The 14641-nt window shown below is 38.9% G+C and overlaps 1 protein-coding gene across 11 annotated transcripts in view; it reads left to right on the forward strand.

Annotated features, from left to right (window-relative positions):
- MTMR2 (myotubularin related protein 2) overlaps positions 1-14641 on the forward strand; it is a 109098-nt gene that overhangs the window by 19522 nt on the left and 74935 nt on the right. The window contains exon 1 of one of the 11 annotated variants that reach the window (XM_036860664.1): positions 4578-4596. The exons of the other annotated variants lie outside the window; for them this stretch is intronic. Coding sequence (XP_036716559.1) covers positions 4589-4596 — 8 coding nt within the window. The 5' untranslated portion in view covers positions 4578-4588. Of the gene's footprint in view, positions 1-4577; positions 4597-14641 lie in introns of those variants that run through there. 11 annotated transcript variants of the gene reach the window in all.

Raw genomic sequence — 14641 nt, forward strand, 5'->3', positions numbered from 1 at the left:
CTATGCTGACTGGAATGATTGAGAAGAGAGGAAAATTTTTATGATACAGGAACCAGAGGGAAGAATTGCTGGAGAGATTTTCTTGTGAAGATGAGGGGAGATAGTTCAGTGGAGGAGCTTTAGATAGAAGTATGGAGCTTTCCCTGCAGTAAGAGAAAGGAAGGCAGAGTACACATGCACTGATGCAGAGAGGTTGTAGTTGAGGGAGCCTGTGAAAGATCTTTTTTGATTACTTCTATATTTTTCAGTGAAATGGGAATCTAGATCACCTACTAAATTCAAGACGGAGAGGATGGTAGAGGATGAGGAAAGAAAAGACCATATGAAATAGTTGTCTGGAAGAATGGGAGAACATATGGATTAGGGAAATGTCGTGTGTTTGCTGGGCAGTATTAAGGGCTTGGTTGAGGTGAGTGATCCTGTATTCAAAGTGAGTCCAGGCCGTATGGTTGTGTGTTTTTCTCTACACTAATCCAACTGTATGGGTACAGATCTGGAGTAGGCAGAGAGTTGGCTTAACTAGCATTTGGGTGTTGCCAGGTAAGTACCATGAAGCAAGCAAGGACCAGAGATGATTGTAATTACAGGCTATAGAATTTAATAAGTTGGGGAAAGAGAAATAAGGTCATGAAAGAGAGACAGTGAAAGACAGTAGGAACAGTGGAGGCCTTGGTGGAATTGAACAATTAAAAGATGTTGGCTAGGGTCCTAGAGAGATGAGCTGGTAGTAGAACGTTTGAAATTTAAATTATGGAGGTCAGTTAATTGGGAATGCCAGTGTTTTAGGGTGTGATCCTGATCTGAGGTAGAGTGGAGGACAAGATCACTGGTGGAGAGGAGGTAAGGCACTGAGAGGCCAGGGTGTTGGAATATTCATTTATATGGATATTGAAATCAATAAGAATTATGGCAATTGTGTTGATATTAGAAAGAGTCAGGGTGAGCCTGAAGCTAATTCTTCAAGGAGTGAGGGAGAGTGAGTTAGAGACTGGTCGTTGACCTCAGCAGGGAAGGGTAGAAGGTAGTGTAGCCTGATGACATAAGATTGAATGATTGGGGTTTTTAGACATGGAGAGGAAGAATAGTCTGAAAGTGGCAATGGAGAATAAGGCCTAATTTCCGGGCCCAGCCGTGGGAGAGAGATATTGGTGAGAAAATAAGAGGGCTTATTTTTCCATTTGAAAGGGCTGTAGGGAGAGCAGTGTTCTCAGGGGGAAAAACCAGCCTTTAGTTAGAGTAAAAGGTAAAGAGACCATTTAAGGGAGAGGAAGGTAGAGGATATTTTGCTGATGATTGACCTGGAAATTCAGAAGCACAGGAGTTGTGGGGGGAGTGAATGGAAGATGAGATGAGAGGAGGGCATTAGTCTGGTGGTTCTGACTTTTTGTGGGAACTGTTGTAAACAGAGATAAAGGGTATAATGAAGTTAGTCCTTACAGTTTTTAAGATGGGATGATGGAATGTAGGGAGACTGAGTACTGAGGGGGAGGGAAGGGTGAGGTCCTGTAGAGATCACTCACAGTTCTGGGATCTACTCTTCACTTGCCAGTGATGTTGGGGAGGCTATGGAGAGATGGAGGCACACAGTCTTACTCTTCCAGAGCACTTGGATTTCTGATGTCCTTTCATAACTCCTACTGATGGGGGCTGGGGGCTGGGGGGAATGGGTGGTCTTATTTGGAACACAAGGAGCTGAATGAATGATCAATTATATGAGGTAGAGTTTATCATTTCCATTTTACACATAAAGAAACTGAGACTTAGTGAGGTAGAGCATCCGGCCCACAGCCACATGGCTGCTGAGTAGTGGAGTAAAAGGAGATGAAGCAGTCTTAAACAGTAAAGTAGATGAGTCAGGGAACAGTAACATTCTGAGATAATAGTAGATTGTCACTGGAGCTTTCATTTACTTTCAAGATCCTACAGTATCACTTGGATTTATACTGAATTCTTTTTTTTTTCACCTCATTATATATGTATATTTTATTTTTTATTTTTGTTTTTATTATCACATCCTTTTCATACTGAATTCTAAATGGGAGATTTAATGAACAATCCAGTCTTCTCATATTGAATATGTTCCTTGTGTTTATTGTCCAGAAACGTAAAAAAAAAATTATGGGAAAGAAACCCAAAGAAACTGCTTTCTGGTTGTTTTATTCTTAACCCACTTCTAAATCCAGTTCAGCTTTATCTTCTCCAGGGAGCATTCCTTGATTGGTCTCAGCTGAACTTCATCTTCATACAGTGAGCTTATGTGATAGAAATATTGGTGTGTGTGTTTGTGCGTGCGTGTGTGCATTTGTTTCATGTCCCTAGTTAGATAGTAAACACCCGGAGGATATTTGTCCTTTTGGTTCTGTACTCCGTATCAGAAGCAGTGTGATTTAGTCAAAATGGGACCTGATGTATCTGGCTCTGCCACTTATTCGGTATCGTATTTCAAATCATTCACTTCACTTCTCTGGACTGTATTTTATCTGTAAATGAGGGGAGTTTCACTAAAATCTTGGAGGTCCTTGAAAGTTATAATATTCTTTAATTAACTGGCTAATTATCAGAATAGTTGGCTAACTGGTGCCTATACTTGCATTTGAAAGGAACAATTAAAAACTATTATTTGGTATAACTGTGGTTACTTACTGTGCAGCTTAGTGTCATTGTAAGGTGTGGGCCAGACAGGATCAGAGTGAGAAATAGGACTGGAGAGAGAGAGGGTGGGGCCAGATAGTACTAGTTGTATTTGTAAATGTGGGACTGAGAAGACTAAAGATGTTTGAAAATCGTTGGCACGGAGGTGATAACTGAAGCTGTGGGAATCCATGATATTTCAGAGAGAGACTGAGGACAGAGAACAGAGCCAAGGTCAGAACTTTCAAGAGAATCTATATTTAGGGGGCAACTGGAAGAAAAGAACCTGGAGGAAGCCAGTAAATTTTAATGACAGCGGAAATTTAGAGAGGAAAAGAATCCCAATAGGGAGGCAGTGCCAGGAGTGTCACATATTGCAGAGAAGTTAAGGAGGGCAAGAACTAGAGAAACTTCCTGAAGTCACATGACATCCAGAGAGCAGTAGAGGGTAGAGTTATTAATGAACCTGACATAGATTCAGCAAATCAGTGTTGAGTTTCTACTGAATATCCAGTGTTGTATAAAGTCTATGCATGTGTATGCATGCACACACACACACACACACACAGACACACACACACTCACTCTCCTCTCCTGAGGATGACTGGATGGGGCAGGATGAAGAACGCAGGAGGAGGGACTTGCCTTGAACCTGAGAAGGGATGTGTTATCATCTAAGATAGGAAGAAAGAGTCGGTTTGGATACAGTTACGTTTACTGAGAGAGAGACAATATGCCTTATTACCTCAATTTTTCATTCCTATTAGATTATTGTTTCTAAAACATACAGATCTTGTTGACATAGTAATTTATTTTACATATCTTATTAATAATTCCATTGGATTTTTCTCTTACTTTCCTTGACCTCTTTGTAGTATTATTATGTACTATGAACTACCAATTTAAAACACTCTTTTTGGCTTTCACTAAACTTTTTCTCTTGTTTCTTTCATCTCTCTGACCATTTTTTTCTGGACTTCTACCTCCAGTCTGTATTCTGTGAAAATGACTGTAGTTCTGTTCACTAAATCTCAAATCTCTTATTGCTTTATACATCCTGTCCCTGGGCTACATGATTCAGTTTCATGGATTTAGCTGTCACCTAACTGTAATCTCTCCAAAGAACTTCAAAACTGGAAAAGTTTTGTACTTCCACTTACTTAATGAACACTTGGGTACTTTGTAAGAGCTTCAAGTTCAACAACATCAAAATCTACTGCACATTTTCACATACCCCATTCAAATTTGCTCTTTCTTCTGTATTTCCTGTCTTTGTCATTGTGCGGCCTGTTCCAAATGTCTATTAATGATTTCGTTCAATAGCCTGTTAACTAATCTGACTTCCTCTAGAGGTTTTCCCCCAGTTGGTGCTCCATCATGCCAGCAGAATCTCTCTCTGCACATAGAACTGATTATGTAACACATGCTCAGAAATGTCTGATGGCTTCCCATTGCCTACAGAACAGAGTCTGAACTCTTATTATGGTATCCTTCATAGAACCGCAATTTCTATGGTTTCTTCATAGAACATAGCTCAGCCTTTCTTGCCTCCACCCCTGCCATGATCCACAAAGCCCAGTCACATAGGTTTCCCCAAGTAATCTATTTACTTCTGCTGTTCTCTGTATGGAATGTTTTTACTTTTCCACTCTACCTTCAAATCCTATTAACAGGCCATTGTCCATAACAAAATGACACATTTTTCAGGTCAGCCTTAACCTTTCCCAGTCGCACTCAGTCCTTTGCTCTTCTACTCTATAGTATTTTTTAAACCACTCTTATAGCATTTATCACAGTCAGTTTCATAGATAGTTGAATAGGAGTTAGCCTCTCCCATGAAGATTTAATTTGGGAGCACATCTAATGTTACCGTATCGCATGTATCTTCACAGTGCACTCATCCAACACAGTGTAAGCAGTAAATCAAAATTGCCTGAATGAATGGATGAACAAATGCATGACCAGGTAAAATATAAAATCCTTTGGCCTACTGCTGCATGGGGTGCGTATGTTTCCCTGTGGATGCCTTGATGCCACCTCAGTCTTAAAAATTCCAAGATGAAACTCATTAGCTCCCCAAACTACCTACTTTTCTTGCTCTCTAGTTTGGCACACTGGTTTCTCAGTCAGCAGTACTTGGGTTCATATTTTGACCCTTTTCTCTCCTGCTCTCATCATGTCAAGTCAGTTGCCAAGTTCTGTTGATTCTGTCTCCAGTGTGCCTTGCATCCAGTCCTATTTCATTTTTCTGCTAGTTTAGGTCCTTAGTACCTCTGACTTGAGGAGGTCTCCTAATAGTTTTCGAACAGATTTTCCTGCTGTTGTCATCCATTCTTTGACCTATTGTTAAAATGATCTTCCGAAAGCACAGAAGCTTTCAGTGGCTTCTCACTGCTTTCAGAACTAAATATCTAGATATCAACTTATTTTTTAGAACTTGTACAGGCTAATCAAAACTTACCTTTTCTGGCATATCTCTGATTGAGCCTTACAAGTATCCCACACTTCAACCAAAGTGGTCTGCCTCTTATAATAGCTTTAATATGCCCTGAATTTCCTAATTCTTTCTTTTTCTTTTCTCTTTTTCATATTGTTCTTTTGCTTAGTGAAATTGTTGAGAAGGTGTTGAACCTCTTCTATAGTCTAACTTCAAATGCTACCTCTTTCTTAAAACCCTTTTCAAGCCCCTAAGTTAAAGCTGTATATGAGCATTCCAATTTCCAAACCCCTAAGTTCTTTATTTCATTCATTTTTCATATTCTATATTGTGTTGTGATTTTTCTGTACTTGTATTAAGTACATTGGAGTGAAAGCTCACTAGGGGCAGCAACCCTATGTTATTTATCTCTGTATCTTTAGTAGTTCCTAGAACAGTAGTGTCTTGCATATAGTAGATGCTCAAGAGTATTGATGAAATTAAACTGAGATATGGGATAACCAAAAGAATATGCTAGTGAAGAGAGCGGAATTTATAGTATCAGAACTGAGAAAAGACCTTTTTTAAAAAAATAATCAGGTCATTAGCAACTATAGGAAGGAGCCATTTTAGGGGCTTGATAGAGGCAGAAGCCAGATGGGAAGGAATTAGGGAACGAGTGGGTACTAAGAAAATGGAACCACTGAGGATAGACCATTTGCTGTAATGTAGAAGGTAGCTAAACTCTTAAGAAATGGAATATGGCCTTCAGATTTGGAAAGAGACTTGTGAAGGAAAACCACATGCGGTGTTCGAAAGAAAAATGAGTGTGCTGTCAGAAACGCAAGTGCCAGGATTACTCCAAGTCATGCGTTTTTGTTTTTCACCTTGGCAGAGGAGAGGCAGTCCAGTGAGTCAGGCCACTGAAGCTAATAACAAGTTCCAGTGTCCTGAGGCCACAAGGTTAGATTAAGTGTACGAATCACAGAATAAGAAGCCTTGTAACATAACCATGTTGGGCATTGGCAAGGGTGATGTTCCTGAGCCACTGAGTTTATATTCTTGTGTTCCAGTTCATTCTGATGAAATTATTTATTTAGAAGAGTTATTGAGCCAACCGTATGTATATTTTTAAGGAGGTATCTCCCCCTAATTATTACAGGTATGTTTTGAAATGTATGACGTTTGAAATAGAATCATTAAGCTCAGAAACCCTAATGGTGGAAGCTGTTGATAACGTATGGTAGGGCCAGGGAGGCAGACAGTGAAGGTCTTTCCATTGTACTTGAAATGACATTATGGGGGAGACTTCTGTGGCCCATCTGTAGTTAGTTTAAAAAAAAAAAAAAAAGAAAAAAAGGGAAAAAGAATCATTACTTAGCTAAATTAGAATATTTTTCAAGTGTATTTTAAAAGATAGATATAGCTTCTGATAAAATCACTTAATATAAAACCAATGAAAATATTTAAAGAAATTGTGGCTTATATTTCTTGATAGGGTATCGTTTCTATTTATCTATAATCAGGGGCGTTGAATTTACACAGTGATAGCCCAGAGTTCCTGAAATAAGTATAGCTATTGGATTTAGTTTCCTTTTGACTCTGTTGTATGAAATACAATATTGGAATATTTCTATTTAGTTTATGAGTCTTAACTTCATATTCAAGACTGTGATTACCTAATTAGAAAAAACATACATATATATACACTTACATACACATATACCTTTTGGACAATCAGTTTAATTTTTCAGTATTTATCTAGATACTGTGTGAATATTTCAAAAGGCAGAATACTCATTTCTGAAGCTCTGGACTATGTTAGAACTAAAAGGAATAATCTAGGCCACGGTTCTTAACCTTAAAGTCCCTGACATTGTAAACAATACAGGGAATAGCTTTCATGAGATTTTTCAAAGAGGGATCTGACCATCAAAAAGCTAACCATTAAAATAGTCTAATCGGTACTTTTCACAGATAATGAAACTGTAATGGGGAGTGGGGATTAAGTCACTTGGCCATGGATACTGCTGTTAAGTATCCTTGTTTCTTAATTCCCAACTTTTTCTTTAATCATTCCAGTGGAAATAACAGTCAAAAAACAATTCCCACCAGTTGTTTAAGGATTATTTGTCGTTCACTTAAGACATAGCCTCCTTAACAAAATATTTGCTCCAATGTCCTAAGAAATTTTTCAATGGAAATGGAGTACTATATATGGTATATAAAGTAACATATGCACAGGAACTCCAGAAGGAAAATGAAACTTTCTGTTTATCTTCCCCTGCCTTGTTCTGTCCTCCCCCCCCGCCCAGCCCCCCTTTGCCACATTTCTTTTTCATCTTGTCTTATGTTCTAGTCATGGCCTCTGATGAATTTGATTAGAATAATTCAATCTTTTGATCATTCTCATTTTTTCACTCATTAATTAGTTTGAGCAGTATTTCTTTTCTTTTTTTTTTTTAATTTTTACTTATTTTTTTAAAGTATTTATTTATTTATTTATGACTGTGTTGGGTGGGTCTTCATTTCTGTGCGAGGGCTTTCTCTAGTTGTGGCAAGTGGGGGCCACTCTTCATTGCGGTGCGCGGGCCTCTCACTATCGCAGCCTCTCTTGTTGCGGAGCACAGGCTCCAGACGCGCAGGCTCAGTAATTGTGGCTCACGGGCCTAGTTGTTCCGCGGCATGTGGGATCTTCCCAGACCAGGGCTCCAACCCGTGTCCCCTGCATTGGCAGGCAGATTCTCAACCACTGCGCCACCAGGGAGCAGTATTTCTTCAGTGCCTGTTCTATACCAGGTACCATGCTAGGTCTTAGGAATAGAATGGCGAGCAAAATTGACAGTTCTTCCTTCTTAAAGTTTGTAGTCTTAGAGGAACTAGTCAGGGAGTTTTGCAGAACTAGGCTCCCTGCAGAGGTGCCAGCTTATTTAAGGATCTCAAAGAAGGCCACTGTGGTTGGACAGAAGAGCAAGGAGAGAGAGAGATGTACAAGAGGAGGCTGGAGAAGGAGGCAGGGGCAGATCATGTAGCTACTTGAGGTTAAGGTAAGTAAGAGCAGTGGGGAGCCATGGAAGGATTTCAAGGAGGGGGATGGCATGGCGCATTTTAACTGTTTGGCTATTATGAATAATGCTGCTGTGAACATCCGTGTGCACTTGTGTAGTTTTTTAAGTAGGCATGTTTTCATTTGTCCTGGATATATGTTTAGGAGTGGAATTGCTATGTCATTTGGTAACTCCATTTCACCTTTTAAGGAACTGCCAGACTGATTTCCAAAGTGGCTATACCATCTAACATTCCCATCAGCAATGTATGAGGGTTCCAGTTTCTCCACAATTTTGCTAACGCTTGTTATTGTCTTTTTGATTTTAGCCACCCTAGAGGGTGTGGAGTGGTTTCTCATTGTGAACCCCTTGCCTTTTCCTAGCAAGATTTTTAAGCCTGGCATTTAGTATTCTCAGTGTTCTGGTACCAGGCCTTTTATCTATTTTGTTTGAGTCAGTGACTTATTATTCACAAAATACGCCCTATACTTTCCAAAACTCTTTTTACAAATTTCTGTGTGTGTGTGTGTGTGTGTTGGGGGAGGTGGGAGGGGGTGCTTGTGATTTGCAAAGCCTTGATCTGTGCCTTGCAGTCCTTCCTTAAAGGCCCAGCTGAATTTCTTTCTCCTGCATTTGACCACATTGAGCCATGTGGAATAGTTGATATTTGACCATTTTACCTACAAAACAGCAATTTCAAATGGTTCAACTTAATGTATTTCTTCTTTTCTCTAATCCTCAAATTATTACCATTTCGTTTGAGTTTTTTCTCCTTGTTTGTACCTCTCATGGTATTATTGATATGCTTATGTGGTATAATGCCTCTTATCGGGCTGAAATCTCAAGGGCAGAGGCTGTTCTGTAATCTAGTATTTTGTACATAGTCAGGGTTTGGTAATTGTTAAAAATTTTTTAAAGGTATATGTGCATTATACAGTGAATCAATATGGACAAAGATGAATCAGTATAAACATAGTACATCAGTGTAAACATAACTGAATACAAATGCAAAGGTGTTGGAATGAGTAGACTTATTGAAAGGAATCAGTAAGAATAACTTAGGACTGGTTTATTGTGGAAAATGCACCTTCAAGATAAGTTTGAGGTGGTTAAAAACCAGAGTTGGTCAGAAGAGAAGACAGTTTGGAGACTAAATTAAAAGCTATTCAGAGCGGAAACAGAGAAGAGTCTGATTCTCGTGACCAGTGGCAAGGAACAGGTTTGTCTGGCTGGAGTGAAATGTAAACTTGAGCTAGAAGTAGGTATGTTGGAGAGCCTTGGCACTCTGAAAGCTATTACGATATTTAATTTGATTTGGAGGCAGTTGGGTACTAGTAGACGCACTTTCATCATAATGAATACAAGTGCTATAGGATTGTTGGAGTGATGCTTGAAGGACATTATTCTTGTAGATTTGAATATTATATATTACAAAGTGATGCGACTAACATCCCTGAGGGAATCCAGTTATGAGCTGATTCCAGCTTTTTTCAGCAAAAGTGTATTGAGCTAGAGTGAGACATGAAAATGGGAAATAAAAACCCTATTCAGTGAGAAAGAAAGGAAGGGAAGAAGAAAAGAAAATATAAACTGTTTCTTGATGAAAATGACTTCATACAGTTGGAGTGTCTATCAAGTTGGGGTGAACAGTTTTGGGCAAGGTAGTTCTGTGGAAAACATAATAGGCAACGTAAACATTAATTTTTACTCATATTTTTCCCAGAGAAAGGTTATTTCTGATGATATAATTAGGTCTCTTTTGGTAGGACTGCCATGTCCTTTTTAGTACTTTTCAGAACTTTTGAGCTTTTTTTTGTATAAAAAAAATTTATTTTATATTATCAATTTCAAATTAGAAATCTTTCACTTCTATCAGTATATCCAAGAGAAACTCCTTTGATGACTTTTATTCTCTATGACTGTATTAGTCAGCTCAGGCTTGCATACAAAGCAATACTATAGACTTGTGGCTTAAACAACAGAAATTTATTTCTCACAGTTTTAGAGGCTGGGAAGTCTGGGATCAAGGTGCTGGCCGATTCAGTTCGCAGTGAGGACTCTCTTTGACTGGCTTGCAGGTGGCTGTCTTCTTACATGGCCTTTCCTGCTGTGTGCTTGCAGAGTCAGGTAGGGATGGGGGCAATGATAGGCTTTCTCTCTTCCTCTTCTTATAAGGCCACTAATCCTATTGATGTTAACTTATACCCCACCCTTATGACTTCATTTAACTTTAAGTATCTCCTAAAAGCACTGTCACCAGTTATAATCACTTTGGGGCTCATAGTGAGCTTCAGTGTAAGAATTTGGGGGGGGACACCATTCAGTTCATGGCAACGACAGACTTCATTTTTAAATTGCGTCCACAGTGCCAACACACGTGCCCTTATAGTGGGAAAAATAATCATTTTTCTAATACTTCTAACATAATGTTGTCCAAAAGACATAATTCCTTATTTTGTGAATACCAGGTCTTTAATTGTAGTTCTTGCTGTCCCCTCCGCTCCCCCAGTAAATCTGTGGGTGCAGTCACTAGGGGACATTTGTATTCTGACTTGTAATATGTCACAGCTGAAAGTAGTATTAATGAGAGGTGAAACAGCAGCTTTGCTATTATAATTTTTAAATTTCTGCAGCTAATCTTACTTGGGGTGGGGTAATTTCTGTGTAATAACACTCATTTGTCATAAATAATTACAGCTAATATCGATACTTACACGTGGTGCTACATTTTTTTAGACGCTTTACATATTTTATTGCGAGCAAGATAGGGAAACGATCTGTGGTAAAGGATCTTGGAATAGTAAACAATAACAAAGTGTCTGAGAAGAGGAGCTCGTAGATGAGTAAATACAATACAGTGTTACAGGTATTATGATAGAAATATGTACAGTGTACAGTGAAGGAAGAAGTAGTCATGTTTACAAGATGGATGGGCAAAGAGGGCTTGGAAGTGTATGAAGGACATTAGAGGCAAAGACAGCAGGGTTAAGCAAGGTTAGCAAAGGTGCAGATGCATGAAATAGCTAAAGAACTTAGAGAATCTGCAAGCCATTCCCAATGGGTTCAGATGAATAAGAGCTCCAGCTAGATGTGTAGAACAAAGGCCAGATCATGGAAGACTTCAAGTGTTGTGCTAAGGAGTTTGGGCTCGATTCTGTTGGCAGTGAGTAATCACTGAAGATTTAAGCAGGGAATGCAAGTTAAAACCACAATGAGATATCACCTCACGCCTGTTAGAATCGCTCTTATCAAAAAGACAAAACATCACAAGTGTTGGTGAGGATGTGGAGAAAAGGGAGCCCTGGTAGACTGTTGGTCAGCATATAAAGTGGTACAGTCGCTGTGGGAAACAGGATGGAGGTTCCTCAAAAAATTAAAAATGGAACTACTGTATGATCCAGCAATTCGACTTCTGGATATTTATCTGAGAAAAACAAAAACACTAACTGAAAAAGATATGTGCACCCTCATGTTCATTGCAGCATTATTTACAATAACCAAAATATGGAAGCAACCTAAGGGTCCACTGACGGATGAATTGATAAAGAAAATGTGCTACACACACACACACACACACACACACACACACACACACACACACACACACACACAAAACGGGATATTATTTAGCTAAAAAGAGGGAAATCTTGTCATTTGCAACAACATGGGTGGATCTTGAGGGTGTTATGCTAAGTGAAATAAGTCAGAGATAGACAGATACTGTATGACCTCACTTATATGTGGAATCTGAAAAACAAAAACCGAACTCACATAGAACAGATTGGTGGTTGCCAGAGGCAGGGGATTAGGGTAGGAGGGAATGGGTGAAATGTGAAGGTGGTCAGAGTACTTCTGGTTATGAAATAAAGTCATGGGGATGTGATGTACAGCATGGTGACTATAGTTAATAATACTGTATTGTATAGTTGAGAGTTGCTAAGAGAGTTGATCTTAAAAGTTATCATCAGAAGAAAAATTGTAAATATTTATGGTGATGGATGTTAACAAGACTTAACTGTGATTATTTCACAATATATACAAACACGGAATCATTATGCTGTACACCTGAAACTAATATAATGTTATATGTCTATTATATCTCAATTTAAAAACAAGTTTTAAGCAGAGGAATGATAGGATCAGATCTGTCTTTGAAAGGTCACTTTGGTATTAGTTTGAGGTGATATATTGGATGAGTAGTTGAGGGAAGAGGTGTCGAGCTAAGACAGTAAAAATTAGGATAGAAAAAAGGATGCATTCAAGAGATGATAGGGAGGTAGACTCTACAGGACTTTGGATTGATTGGATGTGATTGGCTTGGGGAAAAGATAGTGATGGTTTAGAAAAATCACTTGGTAAGTGGGAGTGTTGCTGAGCACTGCCCAGGGCCTAGCTAATATTTTCTAACCATAAATTTTAAATGGCCCCAATGTGAAGATTTATTCCATTAGCGCAGGAGAAGGTAGATAGTTATTCAATATATTGATCTGAATTTAGGGATTAGTTAGGGAAGTGGTGGTCAGTGGATAAGGATATAAGGATACTGAGTGTTTGGCAAGAGAGAGTATAAAATGATACTGTGTATTCCAGGTTGGATGGGGAAGGAAGTGAAGGGGGATAGAGAGAGCAGTAAAGCATGAAGGATAATAATGACAAATGGAGGAGTTGAGGGATGAGTTGTCACCACCAGGTTGAAGATTAGATGAAGGGAAAGTTAAGAAAAAGAGATATTTGGAAAGAATAGCATCTGTGGTCAGATATTGGTTTCCTTAAGTTTAAGATTACAAAGGCTGGGTAGTTTCCAGAAATGATAAAGTACAGTGTGTGACTACAGAAGCACATTGCTAAGGTGGGGATATAGATGAGGGATGTAGGAAGTGAGGAATTTTGAGCAAGGTTGTTGCTAGTTTGCCCTTATGGGCATTAAAATTCCCATGATGAAGGCACTTTTGGAGTAGAAAGAAGCTTTAGAGAAGAAAGTGAGCCAGATTAGAAAGTTCTTACTGAGTGAGGAGGAGTAATTAAAAGGTGAGTGGATGATAGTTACAGAGAGGTTTTATACCCACATCCCATGAACCTCAGAGGAAGAAGGCTTTTATATATGAAGATGGAAAAGTAATACTAGTGTAGAAGCATGAGAAAGGAGCTGGGGAAATGCTGGCTTCACCTTTGGGCTTTTTAGATGTGGAACAAGAAAGTTTTCTCTAGAAAAGGCTGCAGCGAAGTGGATTCCTGGAAGGAGATCTCAGTTGAAGCAAAGAGGTGGAGGGGAGAATTTGGTTGAAGATGTAAGAGAATTTATTCAGTATGGTGTAAAAAGTCTAGTATAAAGGTTAGGAAAAGTTAGGAGCTGAAGGAAGACTTGGGCAGGGAAAATGGATGGAGAAAACACATAGTCGGACTAGAAGGTCTGGCATTTTTGAAGAAGTTCAGGATGACAAGGATAGCAGGAATGTTTGGATTGAAATTTATGTGGTGAAGTTTATGGGCCTAGGAAAACCAAAGTGGCACTGGTTACTTAATGAGATTAGCAGACTGCAATCTTTGCTCTGAGTTCAAATGCCTTGCCAATTACAAGATTCTTATTCTCTAGCAGTTTATAATTTAAAAAGGAGGAGGCTGTGTAACCAAAGAGCTCTAGTCTAATGTGGAAAGTGTTAAGTGCCATTATAGAGTATAGGCAGAAGTGTAGTCGACTGAGAGTTTTGTTCCAGCTGGAAGACCTGGGGAAGATTTCTTGGAAAAGCTAGCCTTTTAACCGGGTCTTAAAGTGTAAGTAAGATGTTAATAAATAGATTGGGATAAATGGGCATTGTTTTTGGAATGGCATGAGCAAAGGTATGAATTCAGGGAAATATAGAGCTTGTTTGTGGAACAGTTCATAAAAGGTCAACATAGAGAGCTTGACCTCAAGATGAACAGTGGGGAAATGGAAGAGAGCAGTGGAAATTAGGTTGTATTATTGTAGTAGCCATGGTGATCAGAAGCATGCATAGAGCCCATATGACAGGAGAAAAATAACTGCTGAATAAGAACTGCATTCTGTGGCCACCTTCAGTCTGAGTAGCCACTTCATGTTTATACCAGAACTTTCAGGGGTTCTGGTGGTGGTGGTGGTGGTGCTGTGTGTATTTGTGTTTGCTGTAATCACAAGTATTCCCACCCTTGTCCCCTCCAGCCCCTCATTGCCTGCCTGGAGTTTAAAACCTTTTAGTGCTTATTCAAATACAACAGTGTAGATCACAATATCTACCCATGTTTATGTGTGTCTAAAAAGAGATTAATAATTAAAGGCTGTTTTCCACACTTTTGCTTGGAAGACTGATTCTTTGAGACTGCAAAGTATTAGTTGCAAGACCTGATTTTGCTTGTTATTTTATTTCTCTTAGATTTGTTTATTTCATACTTTGGCTCTCAAGAACTATTTGATGTCTTAATGGTACATGCTATAATATTCCTATCGATACTATTATTTTTAGGTATACACTACCCATAATTCCAAATTGTGTTTTATTGCCTTTACATGTTTTTTCTGTTTTCCCAGAAG

Source organism: Balaenoptera musculus, chromosome 8, assembly GCF_009873245.2.
Source record: "Balaenoptera musculus isolate JJ_BM4_2016_0621 chromosome 8, mBalMus1.pri.v3, whole genome shotgun sequence".
In the NCBI taxonomy this organism is placed as follows: Eukaryota; Metazoa; Chordata; class Mammalia; order Artiodactyla; family Balaenopteridae; genus Balaenoptera; species Balaenoptera musculus.